General features: G+C 44.2%; 1 protein-coding gene across 1 annotated transcript; it reads left to right on the top strand.

The window, feature by feature from the left end:
* The first annotated feature begins 4,100 nt into the window (after window positions 1-4,100).
* On the top strand, window positions 4,101-6,497 carry LOC141073751 (olfactory receptor 5AR1-like). The gene is made up of 2 exons (XM_073561152.1): window positions 4,101-5,011; window positions 6,455-6,497. The coding sequence occupies exons 1-2, from the start codon at window positions 4,101-4,103 to the stop codon at window positions 6,495-6,497; spliced, it is 954 nt and encodes a 317-aa protein (XP_073417253.1).
* Window positions 6,498-17,709: the final 11,212 nt, after the last annotated feature.

The following is a 17,709-nucleotide window of genomic DNA, read 5'->3' on the forward strand; positions in this document are numbered from 1 at the left end:
ATACAGCTTTTTCTTCACCTCTCCCAAAAAGTGTTGGATTGGGGTTGAGGTCTGGGGACTGTGGGGCCAATCCAGCACCTCAACTCATTGTCATTTATCCATTTCTTTCTTTCCCTTGTTTCTTGAAGATCCATTTACACTCATCAGAGCCGTCTATTGACTTTGATCCCATCGCTCCACCATCACCCCTTTCCAATCTTCTACTGTCCACATTTGGTACTTTTTTGCAGACTGGAGCCTACTCTTCTTATGACGATACTGAAGTCGAGGACACACATTTTTTCGGGCCAGCATTCCAGACATGAGATGCAAGTACCATTCCATCACACAGTGCTTCCAAGAACGTCTGTGATCTCACCATTACGCAGCATAGGAGCCTCCTCCACTGCCATGCTTGTTGCCCCAGAACTGTTAGACCTTGTGCTGAGCCAACTTGCTGTCCCTGATATTTTGCCTGAACGTCCACTTCTTGGCTTCTGAATGGATGGACGGACTTCATGTTATATTCTTCCACTAATCATGGCGCTCACATGATGCAGTTTGGCAATTTTCTTGGCTGAGAGACGGCTAGGCTATCGATGAGCTGGATGATGCTGTTTCTCTTTTCTTGGGAAATCTTCTTCTTGGCTGCTCTTTGATTCGAGCCAGTGACCTTTCGCTTGGGAATCAGCCTAATAATACACTGAGCTATTAGGGAATGTAAGAACAGGCTGTAATTTGTTGTATAGAGGAAGAAAAAGATTTTTCCACCACCAGGAGCAAAACAGTACCAATGCAGTGACCTTCATTGCTGAGCGGTCTGTGCAGTGATTGACAGCTCAGTAGTACAGTCTCGTGCATAGGCCTGGAGAGCTGTCTGTGTTTTGATTTATTGCTCCACTGTCCAATCTAAGACTGGGAAGTTCTGAGCTCTCGTTAAGTGCTCTCAATTCCCATAATTGCTCAACCAGAGGCGTAGCTAGGGTTTTGGTTCAGGGAGGGTGAAACTTCTGAATCAGTCTTTAGCCATGTAACCCTGATTACAACTCTGGTGGCGCATCCTAATAGTAGATGTAGGAAAACCTCAGCAGATCGCCATGCTGTTACTAATAAAAATCTCTATATAAAGTCCAACACTTACATTACCGCCATGTAGTGACCATATAGTGGTAGATACCAGTGCTGCAGAACATATAGGAGATTACAATACAGTTATGGTGACATACAGACAACATTCTTTCTTAAAATCATTCCCTTCCATCTTTTCCATCTGGTCCAGACCGACATGACAACTTCTTCAGCCAGGGCTTTCTAGAACGGCCCCATCTATTCCCAACCTGCATAAACTTTTTATCCTTTTTATCCTGCTGATAGCCCAATGCTGAGACGCTGCCGCCGTATGTTTCCCTATTACTGCACCTACTGTGTGGTTCTGTGTGCCCTTTAGATGGTAAAACAAACCTCTGGAAGATATTAATGCCCAGTGCAAGTGCCCTAGATGTCAGTGACCACATTTTGCCCCCTAGAAAGTAAAAATGCCCTCTGTCTGCCTCTTTGACAGTCACAATGACCAAAGTGTCCCTATAACAATGAGTGCCCACATAGCATTTAATAATGTTCCGGGTCTTCCCCCCCATTACAGCTCCACTCTACATAGTGTGATGCTCCCTTATACACAGTATAATGCTCCCACACAGTATATTGACACTTGGTAGCCCCCAAACTGTTTGATGGCTCCCACACTGTATGATGGGCCCCCTCACTGTAATTCTCACAGTGTATAATGCCCCTTAAATAGCCTCCATATAGTGTGGTGCACTCCTCATAGTCCTCTATATAGTATAATGCACTCTGCATAGGTGTCTATATAGTATAATGCATCCCATAGTGCTCCATATAGTATAATGCACTCCCCATAGGCCTCCATACAGTATAATTTACTCCCCATAGGCATCCATACAGTATAATGTACTCCCCATAGGCCTCCATACAGTATAATTCACTCCCCATACACCCCCATATACTATAATGCACTCCCCAAAGGCCTTTATACAGTATAATGTACTCCTCATAGGCCTCCATATACTATAATGCATTCCCAATAGACCTCTATATAGTATTATGCACTCCCCATAGGCCTGCATATAGTTTAATGCACTCCCCATAGACCTCCATATAGAATAATGCACGCCCTATATGCCTCTATATAGTATAATGCACTCCCCATATGCCTCTATATAGTATAATACACTCTCAATATGCCTCTATATAGTATAAGACATTCCCCATAGGTCTCTATGTAGTATAATGCAGTCCCCATACGCCTCTATATAGTATAATGCACTCCCCATAGGACTCCATACAGTATAATGCGCTCCCCATAAAAAAATACATTACTCACGAGTCACCTCTCCTCCTCGTTCCCCCAACTGCCCGCTCATCGTAGCAGAACAGGAGCCATGTACTAATGTCATTGCACCGGCTGTCAGCATCTGCGTCATTGATGTCAGCCGAAGAGGTTGAATGATGGGAGAGGGAGTGTGTCATTCCCTGTCTCATCAGTGCTTTCAACCATATCGTCAGCCACCCGATACAGTTGAAATTTTGATGACTGATAGTGATCCCATTACTGGCAGCAGGCCCACCTCCTAATCAAGGGCCTCATAGCGGCCGGGTTGCAGTGCAGATAGATCAAGCCTTCCTGCCCTGCCGCAGAGTGTAACTGTATGGGCGCACTGCATACACCAATAGTTACAGTAGCATAGCTCCGAGTGGCCCCTCAGAGCACAGGACCCAGGGCGACTGCCCCCTCTGCCCCCACAGTACCTACACTACTGTGCTCAGCTATTTAACTAAGCTGGCAGTCCCAGATAGTTGTCAACCGTAGCCCTGTATTGTGCTCATTGATCTATCACTGCCTGACATTGGACCTCATTCTGACAGTCCGTCTGTTTAACCCTTTTGCTCTGATCTGCTATCCACCTGGTATATTGACCTTGGACCATTATCTGACTACGCATTTGTCTCTTCCCTCTGTTTATGATGTACCCTCCTGGCTTTTGACCTCTGACTCCTCGACTATCCTGACTTGTCCGTGAGAAGTGACTCAGTCACACAGACATGACAAGAATCTGCGTTACTGATCATATGTTAAATAGTTGCAAATCAAATATACTTTATGTATTATATAGCCAGGATGTTTTCCTATAAAATTATGTCAGTCTCATGTTTGAAGCTGTAGAGGATGGTGAGATATGGAACATGAAAGTCAAAAGTTCAAAACATTGTTCCCCTTTTGCTCGTCAGTGTAATATTACAGGTAACGGGCACTTGATTCTGTGATGGGACATTGATAGAGGGAACTAGACTGATTGCCGCATCCTTGGAGTTGGGAAGGAATTTTTCCCCTAATATGGGGCAATTAGTATCTGCCTCATGGGAATGTACCAGTTACATTATAGGTTGAAGTCGATGGACTTGTGTCTTCATTAAACCTTAAAACTATAAATTTGGTGTACTTGCATTGAAAATCCACATCAGAATGGCTTTATAATCCTTTTGGAAAATTTTCTGTCTGAAAATAAAATCAGCATTTTATGAATCTGGCTATAGAAGGACATCAGAATTATACAGTACAGCATTTCTGACATGAGTTATTAAAGTAAGTACACCAGCCTCATCAGGGCGTAACAATCTATTTAATAGTGTTTGTATGGTTTGTATAGTTAAATCTGCTGACAGATTCACTTTAGGCTGGCATTACATGCAAAATGTACAACATGTTGGTATCATTTATCATAAGTGAAGACAGAATTGCCTCTAACCTTAGTGTTTGAGCCTTTCATATTGCCTGGTGAGCGGACATTTCTTTGTAGGGTCATAGTTATAGAGGGTGGAGGTGATGTTTGGGCTGCAGGCATCGTTCTGCTCACACGCACTAAGGTTTTTGATGGCTGTCTAAGGAACATTTAACTTATCACTTGCTTTTTCATTTCTGTAAATTTTTCAGACTGAATTTAATGATTTAGTTGTAACTGCCCATTGATAACTCATATTGTTCCTGAGAATTGATCCACTATACCCAGTTACTAAGCAAAAAGTCAATGACCAACAATGAAGAAATGAACGCAACGAACAGGACCACAGTCAACTATTTTATTATCAAGGGGATTACAGATGATCCACAATTGCAAGTTCTCATTTTCTTTGTGGTTCTTCTCATTTATCTTCTCACTCTTGCTGGTAACTTCACCATTTTTCTCCTAATCTGCCTGGATCGTCGCCTTCACACTCCCATGTATTTCTTTTTGGTTAACCTGTCCGTTCTGGACATGTCGTGTTCCACAATTACAATGCCTAAAATTCTTTTCATTTTTGTATCAGGTAATGGCAGCATTTATTTCCACTCCTGCATGGCGCAGCTGTTTTTCTTTTCTAGTTTCACATCTATCGAGCTCTTATTATTGACGGTTATGAGCTACGATCGATATGTAGCCATTTGTAGCCCGTTATATTATTCGAGAGTCATGAACCCACAAATTTGCATCTTGTTGGCTTTGTTGTGCTGGCTAGTTGGTTTTCTTGAACTTATACCCTACATGGTTCTTCTCCTAAGGATATCTTGTTATACATCAAACATAATCAACCATTTTTTCTGTGATATGATGCCCGTCATTAAGTTGTCTTGTAGCGACACCTCTGCCTTGGAACTCTTGATCTTCACCGAAGGCATTTTCCTTTTGAGTGTCACTCCGTTTCTTCTCACCCTCGTCTCCTATGCGTTCATTATCACATCCATCATGAGGATACGTTCCAGCTCCGGAAGAATAAAGACATTCTACACTTGCTCCTCGCACCTCACAGTGGTGGTCCTACTTTATGGGACCCTTTTCTGCCAGTATCTGAGACCTAAATCAATGGATACGTTAGACTCCAATAAAATATTTTCTCTTTTTAATACCGCGGCTGTCCCTATGTTGAATCCTGTTATCTACAGCCTAAAAAATAAAGCTGTGAAATCTGCTCTCAAACGGAAGACAGGCTTGTGCTTTGAAATTCACAAAGATCCAGCTTAGAGAAGTGAATTAGCTTTAACATAAAGCTATAGTGTTCAAAATGCGTATTATATCATTTTTATCAAGAGTGAGCATTACTCCCTATCCATACGCTTGGTCTAAGTTACTGATCACTAGGGCCTGACTGCTGGGACCCCGACCAGTCTGATAAAAGGGGCTCTACAGAATGGAGCTGAGGTTGAGCATGCGCACTTCTGCATCATTCATTCCTTGTGGGACTACCAGATTTTGACGAGCACTGTACTTTCCCATAGAGAATGGATGGAGTGGAGGTGCGCATGCTCGAATTCCTCTAGTCCTATAAATATTCCCCACGTTTCATGGAAGGCATGGACCTATCAGGTTCATTGTTGTTCTGCAATATGTGTTAAGCCCCTGTCACACTAAGCAAGATCGCTAGCGAGATCGCTGCTGAGTCACAAGTTTTGTGATGCAACAGCGACCTCAGCAGCGATCTCGCTACGTTTGACAGCAGCGACCAGGCCCTTGCTGTGAGATCACTGGTCGTGTCGGAATGACCTGGACATTTTTTTGATCGTTGAGGTCTCACTGGGTAGCATGCATCGGTATGTTTGACACCTTACCAACGACCTCGTTAGCCACTCAGAAGCGAGACACATAGGCGTGGATTTGCCGACATCGTTACAAAGGTCGCTATGGGTCGCCGCATCTTTGCTGCGTCGTTGGGAAGATCTGACTGGCATCTCACCAGCAACCACATAGTGACGCAGCAACGATACCTGCTAGGTCGTATCGTTGTCGGGATCGCTGTAGCGTCACTGAGTGTGACGGGAGCTTTAGTCATGATTAGAGGTACTTGATGAACCAGAAACTTGTCGGTGTTGTTTATTTCTCTAAGCTGATGGATGCTATTTGGAATTTTAATATGTACCAATAAAAAATACTTTTATGTCCGTGAAGCTGGATCTCTCCTTCTTGCTTTCAGTTCTCTGTTTATGCATCTATCACAGCACGTATGTCAGGCCGACACAGAAAACTCTACTGACATGCGGAAGTGACGCTGCCAGAACCGATGGTGACAATTGGATATTTGTGAAGCTTTTCTTGTACAAGTATATTAATAAATTATATATATTTATATTATAAAATTTCTAAACATATCTAAACTTAAACTCGTGAAGTGATCAACCCAGAAAACCTTACAGTAGCTATGACTGTATATGTTTTGAAGAGCTGTGTGAGGAATACAAATCTTGCATGACTAGTCCATGTCCCTGGCAGCTTCTTGCCACCCTGTTCTCTAGATTGACTAATTATACACACGCTCATAGGGAGAGACCTGTCAGTCATGGGGAGCTGGGCTTGCTGAAGCTGCTGGGGATTTGATTTCGACAAGCCATAAGGATGCAGACTCTCCAGCAAGGTTTTCAACCTTTATTTTGTCTGAAAGGCTGCAGTGTAAAATATGCAGAGCTGCAATAATGTAGTCCGTGTCTGATTCACACCGTCCGTAGAATGAATCTACTGCCAGGTTCCCTTTAATGCAAGCTGCCATAATTCTACATCCTGGTGAAGCCACTGGCACATGAACTGCATTATAGTGTATTATAGAAGGGAAGAAACCACCTCACCCTCAAGCCCAAAAGTAGAACTTTAAAAAGTATTAAAATTTTTTTATAGACAACAAATAAAATAAGAAAAAAATGTGTTGTCTGGCAGGTAAAATGTATTTTTTAATTATCTATCTTTATACCCTAACCATTGCTTTATTACACCCTACACATCTCCTTATGTAGGTAATCTCTAAATGTGTTGAGAGGAGAGGAGTGTCAAACATGATGTCACAGTAGGCTGGGGCTGCACTTACTTGCCCCTCCTGGAACATGACGTCACTAGAAGCTGTGGGGCGGTGCTGCTGTCACTCACTCCTATCTCCACCACATTACAACATCTTCTTTAGGCTATGTGCCCACGTAGCGTGTTTCATGCAGAATATTCCTGAGCGGAAACGCACACCCTCTTCCAGGGAAAACGCATGCGTTTTATGAAGCACTTTTGTAAGCGTTTTTGACGCTTTTGTTAAGCGTTTTAGCATGCGTTTTCCTAAGCGTTTTAGCAATACAACTGTATGTATGCGGAAGCGCGTGCGTTCCCGCAAAATTAATGAACATGCTGTGTTTTTTTTCTGCCTAACGTTTCCGCAGTGGAAAAAAACGCACCATTAGCACAACATGTGCGGATTCCATTATGATTACATGGGATGCTTATCTTAAGCGTTTCCGCGGCAGAAACGCGCGTCTAAAAGCGCTGCGGAAAAGCTTAATAAACGCAACGTGGGCACACAGCCTTAAGTTAGAAGCTACAGCGGAGGTGGAAGCAGAGTGCCAGCGCTGCACTCACATCTGCCAGAGCATCCATCACCCAGGATCCAGGTAGTCTTCAGAGGAGGAAGCAATGCAGGAAACTAGTGAGCCATTCCCTGTGACATCCTATTCCAGGAGGGGCAATGGACGTTGCGAGGAGCAAGTGCAGCCCCAGCTGTCCTGTTTGAGACTCCTCTCAAATGAAACATCATAGGAAGTGCAATAAAAAGACCACAGATATTAGGTAGATAGGGAAAAGTGCAGGGTATTGTGTAATAACGCTCACTACAGTAGTGGTTAGGGTGTAAATTAGAAAATACATTTTAGGTGCCAGACCACCCCTTTAAGGAAATAATGAAAAAATTAAAATAGCTACACATATTTGTTATCTCCACACTCCAGTAACCTGATTTATGTAATTATCTCAGCATTTATATCGCCTGTTGAATGTTATAATAAAAACTAAAAACCAAAGACAAAGCTGCTACTTTTCTTTATTCCATTTCTTTATTTTATAAAAATAAATAAAAGGATACTCAAAACTACAGTAGTAGTAATGAAGACTGCAGCTGAAAACTCAGCTATAATGCTGCTCAGGAAATGGAAAAAGATGTTTTGGATCTTGGAATGCAGCAACACAAAAAACGATGATTATTTTTACAGGCTTTTTATTGTGCGAAACTAGTGAAACAATGAAAAAATATGTATGTATATTTGTTATCGACATTTTGATCAATGTTACACAATGTCTCAAGGTACAATGACTCAATTGCTGTTTTTCTCAACCCCACCCAAATTTTTATAATTAAATGTAAACCATATATTATACACAGTATCTGCTAGCGTTCATGCTGCACCCCAAAAGTGTGTATGGCTCTGTTCACATTAACTTTGTAGCTTCTGTTTGTTATCAAAATCATGACTTTGTGACAGATTCATCCTGCTAGGGATTAAGTCACTCACACCCATGGACTTCTGTTGGGTCCATTATGGTTTTGGAGGAACTTAGATAATTTTAAATATCGTTTAACTGTTTCTGCCTTTAAAACAAAATCCTGAAATCTGACATCTGCCATACATATACTCTACATTTATGGAACACACTAAGGAGCTGAGGCCTCTCTTTACACTGTGACTGTCCACTGTGTCATACAGACAACACCCAAGTGTCATTTCATGGGGTGCACTTTAATTGGGTGCTGATTGTACACCTATGAAGCCTATCTCAAGATACTGTATAAGAGATGAAGTAATTGCAGGATCAAGCGCCATACTGGGGACTAATAAAAACTGTAAACTGCAGTTAACCTTTTACATAAAAAATGCAAGCGTTCAAATCATCACCCTTCTCCAGAAACAAAAAAAAAATGGTAAAAAAAAGTTTAATAATATAGAGAGCTAATTACATTACCAGCTCACTCATTACCAGTCTCAGCAATCTAAAGGGTGTATGCACATGTTACGGATTCGTGTGCGGATCTGCAGTGGATTTGGCCCTGCGGATCCGCTGCAGATTCGCTAGTGATGTACAGAACTATGTTATCCTATGAAAAAAAAACGCTGTGCACATGCTGCGGAAAAATCCATGTGGAAATGCAGCGGTTTATTTTCTGCAGTATGTCAATTCTTTGTGCGGATTCCACAGCGTTTTTACACCCATTCCACTATAGGAATCCGCAGGTGTAAAAACGCAGGCGAAATCCGCACTAAATCCGCAATAAATTGCACAAAATCCGCAGGAAATCCGCAGTGAAAACGCGGGTATTTTGTGTCATGATCCAGGACGGGGTTTCGCTTTGGCCCGTCATGGTCAGACGGGGGTTAATTGTTTCTACCTCTCTCTGGCAGAGGGTGGCTATTTAATGCTCACTGGACCTGGGTCCGGTGTCAGTTATACTCCTGCCCTCGGCTGAGTTCGTTGACCTTGTGCGTACGTGTGCCTTGTGCCTGATAACTTGTTGCTTGTTTGGTTTTGATCCGGTTCTGTCCCTGTTACGAGTTCTGCCTGTCCCTCTTGTACCGCACCGCCCTCTCGTGTATGACTCTCTGCTTGTGACTTGACTATTCTCTGCTCGTCCCTTTGGTACCGCACCACCCTCTCGTGTATGACCTCTGCTTGTCTGACCTGCGTTTTCCTCTCCTCTACTACAGTATTCCTGCAGTAGGTACATTACATCATCTGCAGTAGTAGGACGCTAAGCCCCGCCCCCTGCAGTCACATGATCGTAGGTCCTGGTACTCCTTACTATTTTCCGTGCCTCAGGTCCTGTCTGCTTAAACCTTCACTACCGTTTTGGGCCCCGTGCTCTCCCGCAGTGTGGGTAAGTCACCCTGCTCAGCCGTGGCAGTTGCCCACGCTGATAGGATCCTGACATTTTGACCTGCGGATTGTGCAGATTCCGCGCGGAAGAATCCGCACATGAATCCAAAACGTGTGCTGAAAAGCCACAAACTGCCATCGTCCAGCAATAACAGTGGTATTAATGAGGCGCCGCCTAGTGAACAGGGCAGAGGTGGCAGCAGTATGTTCGCACATGGGTGTGACACTCCCAAAAATACTTTTAATGTGACATTACATTACAAAATGGAAAGAGTGTTGCAAAAAACCAAAACCTTAAATAACTGTATTGATGGAACAATATGAGTTATGGCTTTCAGAAAGCACAAATTAAACGCAAGCATATTGCTACCAAATAGCTGTGCTGGGAAGGGGTTAAATTCCCAGTTCCTTTTTTTTTTTTACTTCAACAGATATATTTATTGGATTAAGTTATAAAATGTCAGAGAAAAGCTGGAAAGTTTGCAATCTCTACTAATTCTGCGTAAAAATAATATCAATAATTAAAAATGGATACAAGACTGAAAAAGATATAGAATAAAGCTGTCACATCGCCATGAAAATATATCCATCAGTCTGAATACTAATCTGCTGCATTTCCTGACGTACGGCTGAAGAGAATTAATTATACAGAGGATTATAATTATGACATACTGTAGCGGTTTTGTCCTTGGCCGCTCAGGGACTAATTATTGCACGATACATGTAACTTCTTATTAGTGTTTCTGCACATCGCTCTCTGTGGATCCGCTCACTAACAAGCCCTTGTTAATCCCATCATCACTAAGATCGGAATCATCAGAGACTTGTAATGATAATTGTTCTTTGTGTTTTCCAGAAATGTCTTGTAGGTCAAGAGATATTGGAAAAATAAAATGGTTCCATTCTGTGGTAGAAATCAGACAGTTACCCACCAGTCAAGGCGACAAAACTGAGTCAAAGAGATAATTTTCATTAGACTTTCGGAAAATTTTCATTAGAGATGTGGGAACAAAGCTCCATTTTTAGGTTTCGTAGAGTTTGGTATTTTTATCGTGGTTTAAATTGATGAGATTTTTAGTTCTCCTAAACGTCCACCCTAGAAGAACAGATCTCAGCCACACGGTGAAACTGACATATGGTGATGCACAGTGTGTAGTATGCAGAACTGACCACTAAGGCCTGTTTCACACTTCAGTTTTTTTACGTCAGTCAAAATCCGCCGTTTTGCAAAAAAAAAACTGATCTGCCGTTTTTTTTTTGGGCGGGTCTGTTTTTTTCCCCAGTGACTTGCACTGCGGCGGATTTTGACGGATGTCATCCATTGCATCCGTTTTTTGACGGATCAGTCATAATTTTGGCGTCCGCTCTCGAGTGGACGGACAATGAAATGTTTTTTATGTGCGTTAAAACAGCGGATAGCAACGGATCCGTCACCGTCCGCCATGCGTTACAATGGACGCTTATGGGCGGCAGATCCGTTGCCAACTCTTAATTGATTTTTAACCCCAAATCCCGTTCTGGCAGCTAAAAATTTTCTCTCTCTCGCTTTAAATTTCATGTATAGTGGCTAAAGCGAATCCGTCCAAAAAACGCATCCAGTGGCAGACTTTTCTGCAAAATGGAAACGGATCCGTTTTTTCACACTTTGGCGGATTTTGACTGACGTCAAAAAACTGAAGTGTGAAAAAGGCCTAAGCACTCCATGTGTCGACCATAAGGTGGTTATGTGAGGCATCATATTCTTCCCTAGAAGCAATGCCCTCTTACTACAGAGTGCCTCGACTTGTTTTTAGACATTTGTTTTTTTTAGCTTTCCCTGCTAAGGATTCTTCCTCAAATGTATCTCAGTCCTGCAAGGGGTTACCTGGCTATGTTTGGAGTGCTGTAAAAATAACAAAAATAATACCTACAATACTGGTCCCCTCACCCGTGCTTCTATGCTTTCTAGGATCCAAAACAGCCTCTAGATTTATTGTTTGGTCTGAACGGACATGTAAACACTGCAGCCAATCACTATCATTAACTGTGGTGTTAAAGAAAAGAAAGGAAAACGAAAAGCAGCACAGGCAGCGTTCCTGGGTGCCGTGCCTCCAAGACAATGACTATATTTCCTTATACAGACAAAAAACAAAGGCAGCAAACCAGTTAGCCACATTTTTTCACCCTGAACTGGTGTGCTGCCTTTGTTTTTTGTCTGCAACTGTGCTTTGGCCTCTGTTGCAGACACTGATTGGCTGCAGAGGTCACATGTCTGTTGGTAAAGAGCAGAAAACACAGAGACCGACTTTGCATTCCCTGACGGTCCAGATGGGCATGTGACTAATTATAGAAAATCACAAAAAGAAAAAAAAAGTGACTATCGATATAAAGTGGGACGTGCATAATGAATGACGATTAATATGGTTTAATAGATGAATCAGGACAAATAATCCATATGGCAAAAAATGCATAAAAACATATAAAAAGTGCAAAACAGTGTGAGGGAGAGCAGCTCTGGCTCTAGCTAATGTGTTTTACCGCGCCCTGGTCTCCCATCACATGAAAATACTGTCCATTGTCAGCATACCTTTTGCTACATCTTCTGTACCGTCAGGGTCCCATCGGGCTTGCTGAAATTCTGCGATTAACGTTGTATAGTAAGAGACAGCGTCAGATTCAAACTTACAGTGTAGAACCTTACTTGTTGCATTTCGCAGGACATCCTGGTCAGTGACAACATCAGCATTAGTTTCCACACAGTTCACATTGCTTCCTCCTTCTGCTCTATGTCCGTTTGTACATTACTGGGTCTTACTGTCTGCTGCATTAACACAGCGTCCTCTCTGTCCATAGTCTCTACGATTGGTTGTTCCCTTGTCCGTTTTGTCCTGGATCTAAGGGCATCGGCTCACACAATGACCTGCCACATTATTAGCAACGTGTGTCCCTTGTACTGCCTAGAACCTTTCCTCTGTCTTCAACTCCACAATGCAGTCATACTGCTGCTTCAGCTGTACCTCTGTCCTTCACTGCAGACTCTGGATGGCTAGGCACTTTGCTTCCAAACGTTGCTGGGTTGCCTGGGCCCTAAGCCCACCCAAGCTCTATGGGCACCCTGGCCCTAACTAACTCTAACCAGGAAACTGTCCCTGCCTTATTCACAGTAACCCCTCCTAAGTTAACCATGTACAAAACTCATTATGCAAAGGTGTCATGTGCTCCCTCAAGTGGCCAAACTAAGGAACTACACTGTCTCTAGGCAACTATGGAAATATAATATTATATGATAAAATATTCACATATCAGCACACAATTAAGAACACTATATACATAGCAGCATTAAAAGGCAACCTTAAACATAAAGACATGAATATATACAAGTCACAAGAATATATACACTAATATGTACAGCAATACTAATGTAATACTTAACCAGGGGGAATATATACACTAATATGTACTGCACTAATACTTAACCGGGAAGTATTTTTTGGAACATGACAGTCCTTGTAACCCCTTACACTCTTCCTCCCTTTAACAATGGCTATCCTTGACCATTCCCACGTATAACTTTGTTATTTACACTACATACTCCGCGCAGGGAGGCAATTGAGGTAGAATGCAGAAGTAAGTGCCCGGTTCACAATCCTCCGGGTGAAGTCCATTTATTTTTTCAAACCACGGTCCCTTTAATGTGTGTCTGGAGGCAGTCCTTCCATTAGCACCACCAATTTACACTTAAACAGTTTGGACCCGTTTACCAGAATTCAACGTATGTACAGAGATATGGCCTTTCCGTCAGGTCATTAAGGGAGGCATTCCCCTCCCTTAGTGTATCTCACGATCCTGTACACCACGTGCGTGCTGCCTGGTCCTAGAACTCTGCTGCTGCTGCCGCACCCAGTCCGTTAGTCCAAGGACCCGTTACTTCACTAGGCAAGATTCTGCTATCCAGCAGAAAAGGTGCAATGGGTGCAACAAAACATAAGTTATTAATTCAACGTTTACTCCTGGCCGTCCGGCCGCATTACTCCCGATTCTGGGAGTGGTTCAGGGCTCCTTTGCCTGCTGGGATGCAAAACACTCCTGTTATCTTACTTCCACACTATATAATGCAACAAGCACAACGTCCTGTAATTTGTACGCGGTTCTCTTCCCATACTCCATTGTCCCTTTCGGGACTCCATGCCCGGGTTTGACCGCAGAACTCATGGGTTTCCAAGATGTGACAGTAGCGGTGTGGTGCTGGGAGGTAGATGAGGCACAGGGCACCGACCGTACTAGGTCCGGGCCCGCATACAATTCCATTTCCTCCATGGTGCATAAAGTCACTGCCACCGCAAAATAGCCCCTGGGACAGTCCTCTTTATAAAAGGAGACCCAGTCCCCTTCATCCAGGGGTCTCCCATATTCTACAGAGTCGGCGTTTACATAAATTTTGTCGTTGGTTCCTGCCTCACCAATGAAACCAAATCCTCTGTCTACTTCGGTGTATACAAGCTGGCCGTAAGTACAATGACCAGCCTTAGCGCCCGCTCCTGGCCGACGCAACTCTGCCCAGATTTCTTTCTCCGGCTGCTTTTTCTTTTCAATAACGCCTGCAATACAGGCGGACTGACCGCTGATCGGGGATGGGAATGGGCCCTCCGCTACCTGGGCAAAATGGGAGGTGCCCAACGTTGCACTGGTACTGATTGTAGGTCTGGCTTCCTGGGCACGGGGGCCAGATGACAGATCAAGGGGCCCGTTTTCCGAGACACATGACTGGGGTACAGCATCCTGTGGCACCCGTCCCGTGACCGCTGAACTCTTCCGCGGCTGCAGCTGCACATTCGGCTCCCGAAGATGTAGTTCCGGCTCGCCTTTTACTTCCGGCACGGGTTCCTCTGGGGTGGTCGATGTTTCCAGTTCCCCGGCCTCTGGCTCCCGATGACTTGGTTCCGGCTCCCGGCGAGAAGATTCCATCTACTGATGTGATGAATCCCATTGACAAGGTCCTTATTCAGGGAGACATAGCAGCTTCGTCTCCGCAAGAAGAGGTTCTGGCCCCCACTGATGTTCCGGCTCCTGGAGAAGGCGTCCCGGTTCCCGCCCGGGTGTAAGCATGGGGAAACGGTGAGTACCATACTCATTGCCAACACCTCTCCTCTTCTTGCCACTTCTTCCATTCCACTCGGCCTATGCCCCAGCAATGATGTACGCAGGAGTGCTGCATCTCTGCCGGTGCCGTGTCTCGTAATGAAACCGCGCAGCTGCACGTAGGATTTTCTTCTTGGCCCACCCATTTCAGGGTGGGGTCGCTTCTGGCCGCTCCACCCATTTTCTATTAATCTGGGGCAGAGGGCGAGTTCTTCTTTTCCTCTGGTGCACCCTCCAAGGATGGGGCAAGGGACATTGCTGGACAGATTTTTGCGCCATCTCTGCGCTGTCACTCCCACAAAGGCTGTTATCATGCTGGTTGTTCTCCTTTTTGGTGCCAAACTCCGCCATCTTTATGGCCGCCATCATAGCCACAATAACACTGTCAGTCACATACAATACATCAGTCACAGTTAGATTAACAACATCTCCTTTCTTCGCGGTTTCTCTGCATTGCAAGGTAGTGGCATCCTACCAACTACGCCAAGTGTGAGGGAGAGCCGTAGCCGTGGCTGAGACTATGTGTTTTACCGTGCCTTGGTCTCCCATCACATGAAAATATTGTCCCATTGTCAGCATACCTTCTGCTCCACCTTCTGTACCCTCGGGGTCCCATCGGGCTTGCTGAAGTTCTGCAGTTAACGTTGTTGTATAGTATGAGACAGAGTCCGATTCAAACTTACAACGTATTACTTTACTTTTCGCAGCACATCTTGGTCAGTGACAACATCAGCATTAGTTTCCACACAGTTCACATTGCTTCTGTCATGATCCAGGTTGGAGCTGACAGATTAAATGCACAAAGTAACCTTTTTTTTCCTTTGGCTGTTTGCCAAGGTTTGGTTTTTTGCCCCGGTGGCCATTAGGATTATTGCACTGTGGTGTCTTTTGTTCTAAATTTGCCCCCCGGTGGTGGTGAGTGTCATTGCACTTGGTTACTTTAGTTTGTGCATGCAATTATGTTACAGGTGTGATTGCTCTATAAGAGAGAGGCAGGTGTGTCAATCACGGTCGGTGATTAGTCCTCAGTTACATGCAAGCCTGGGTGAAGGATGGAGCTGAAAGAGAGTCCCGGGCAGCTCAGTGAGAGTCCTGGAGTGGCAGCTATGGTGTCTGTGAGGAGGGCTGGCATGGTTTGGTGGAGTTGCAGCTATGGTGCCAGCAAGGAGTTCTTGCATGGCTTGGTGGAGTGGCAGCTATGGTGTAAGGCTGCACTCATGATGCTGGATTCGGTTGCTGGAAAGCTGGACTCAACATGTTGGACTCTTTTGCGGAAAGCTGGACTCTTATTCTGGACTCTATTTTCAGGACAGCTGCACACGGGTGGTGAACTCTGTTTGCTCCAAGGCTACACTATGGTGTTGGACCTGGTCGGAGGAAAAGATGCACGCAGGTGGTGGGCTCTATTGCTGGGAGCGTAAGCGACAGAGCAAAGCTAAGTGGTGTTCCCCTGTTTTGTCTCTTTTCCTTATGTGTGTTTAGTGCAGTGGTGGGATTAGTTTCCGCACCGACCAATTCCCTAGTGAGAGTTTAGGTGCAGGGCGAGCTAGGGTTTAAAGGTATCCTGAGCGGCGCCCGGTGCGGAACCGGCCTAGGGAACGCTAGGAGTGTAGAGACACTGACTCAGGGGAGTGCAGGAGGTCTCTACGTCCCCATTCCCTATCGCAGGGCCACCATTGTTATTGTTACCCAGGTTTTCCCTTATTTAAATTCGCCTTACTGGAGGCGGGGTTTCCAGATTTACGTGTTACGTGCATTACCTAAATTCGCCTGTTGGAGGCGGCGTATCCCACTGCACGTGTTTTTATTTAAATTCGCCCAACTGGAGGCGGTGTATCCAGGGTCACGCGTGTCATCTAAATCCGCCCTGCTGGAGGCGCTGTGTCCAGCCGCGCGTGACCGTGACAGCTTCCTCCCTCTGCCTTCTGCTGTACATCTGTTAGTATATTACTGGGTCTTACTGCCTCCTGCAGTAACACAGCGTCCTCTCTGTCCAGAGTCTCTACGATTGGGGGTTCCCTTTTCTGTTTCGTCCTGGATCTAATGGCATCAGCTCTCGCAATGACCTGCCACATTATGAGTGACCTGTGTTCCTTATACTGCCTAGGACCTTTCCTCTGTCTTCAAATCCACACTGCGGTCACACTGCCTCTTCAGCTGTACCTCTGTCCTTCACTGCAGACTCTGGATGGCTGGGCACTTTGCTTCCAAATGTTGCAGGGTTGCTGAGCTGCCCATGACTTAAGCCCACCCAAGCTCTGTGGGCCCCCTGGCCCTAACTAACATTACCCACAGTAACCCCTCCTAAGTTAACTATATACACTAAACATTATACAAAGGTGTCATGTGCCCCCTCAAGTGGCCAAACTAAGGAACTACACTGTCTCTAGACAACTATGGAAATACAATATTATATGATAAAACATTCACATATCAGCACACAATTAAGAACACTATATACATAGCAGCATTACAAGGCAACCTTAAACATAAAGACTAGAATATATACAATTCAAGTCACGAGAATATCTACACTAATATGTACAGCACTAATACTTAATCGGGATGTGTTTGGGGAACACAATAGTCCTTGTAACCCCTTACAACAGCACAATCAACACCAATACCTCCTATCTCATCATATATGAAATCCTGTGTAAAGTGTCAAGAGACAAATAATCCGTGCAATATACCATATAAAGGTCCAAGATAATAAAAATAAAACACACCAATACTTAATATAATACATAATATATCAATAAATAATATAAATATTACCAAAGAGAATACTAAAAAAATCCAAATAAGGCTGCCAAAGGATAAGACGGTATGTGATAACCCTACACATATCGTCATGAATGTGACTTCCTCAGAACCCCCGAGGTTTTTTTTT

Source organism: Dendrobates tinctorius, unplaced genomic scaffold (genome assembly GCF_039654945.1).
Source record: "Dendrobates tinctorius isolate UK_male_01 unplaced genomic scaffold, ASM3965494v1 ptg000315l, whole genome shotgun sequence".
Lineage (NCBI taxonomy): Eukaryota > Metazoa > Chordata > Amphibia > Anura > Dendrobatidae > Dendrobates > Dendrobates tinctorius.

Excerpts from the sequence above, each read along its gene's own strand:
- LOC141073751 (XM_073561152.1), top strand. The coding sequence starts at position 4,101 with ATGAACGCAACGAACAGGACCACAGTCAACTATTTTATTATCAAGGGG. Across the intron at positions 5,012-6,454 it reads GTGAAATCTGCTCTCAAACG|TTGTCTGAAAGGCTGCAGTG; the intron begins GAAGACAGGCTT and ends TCAACCTTTATT.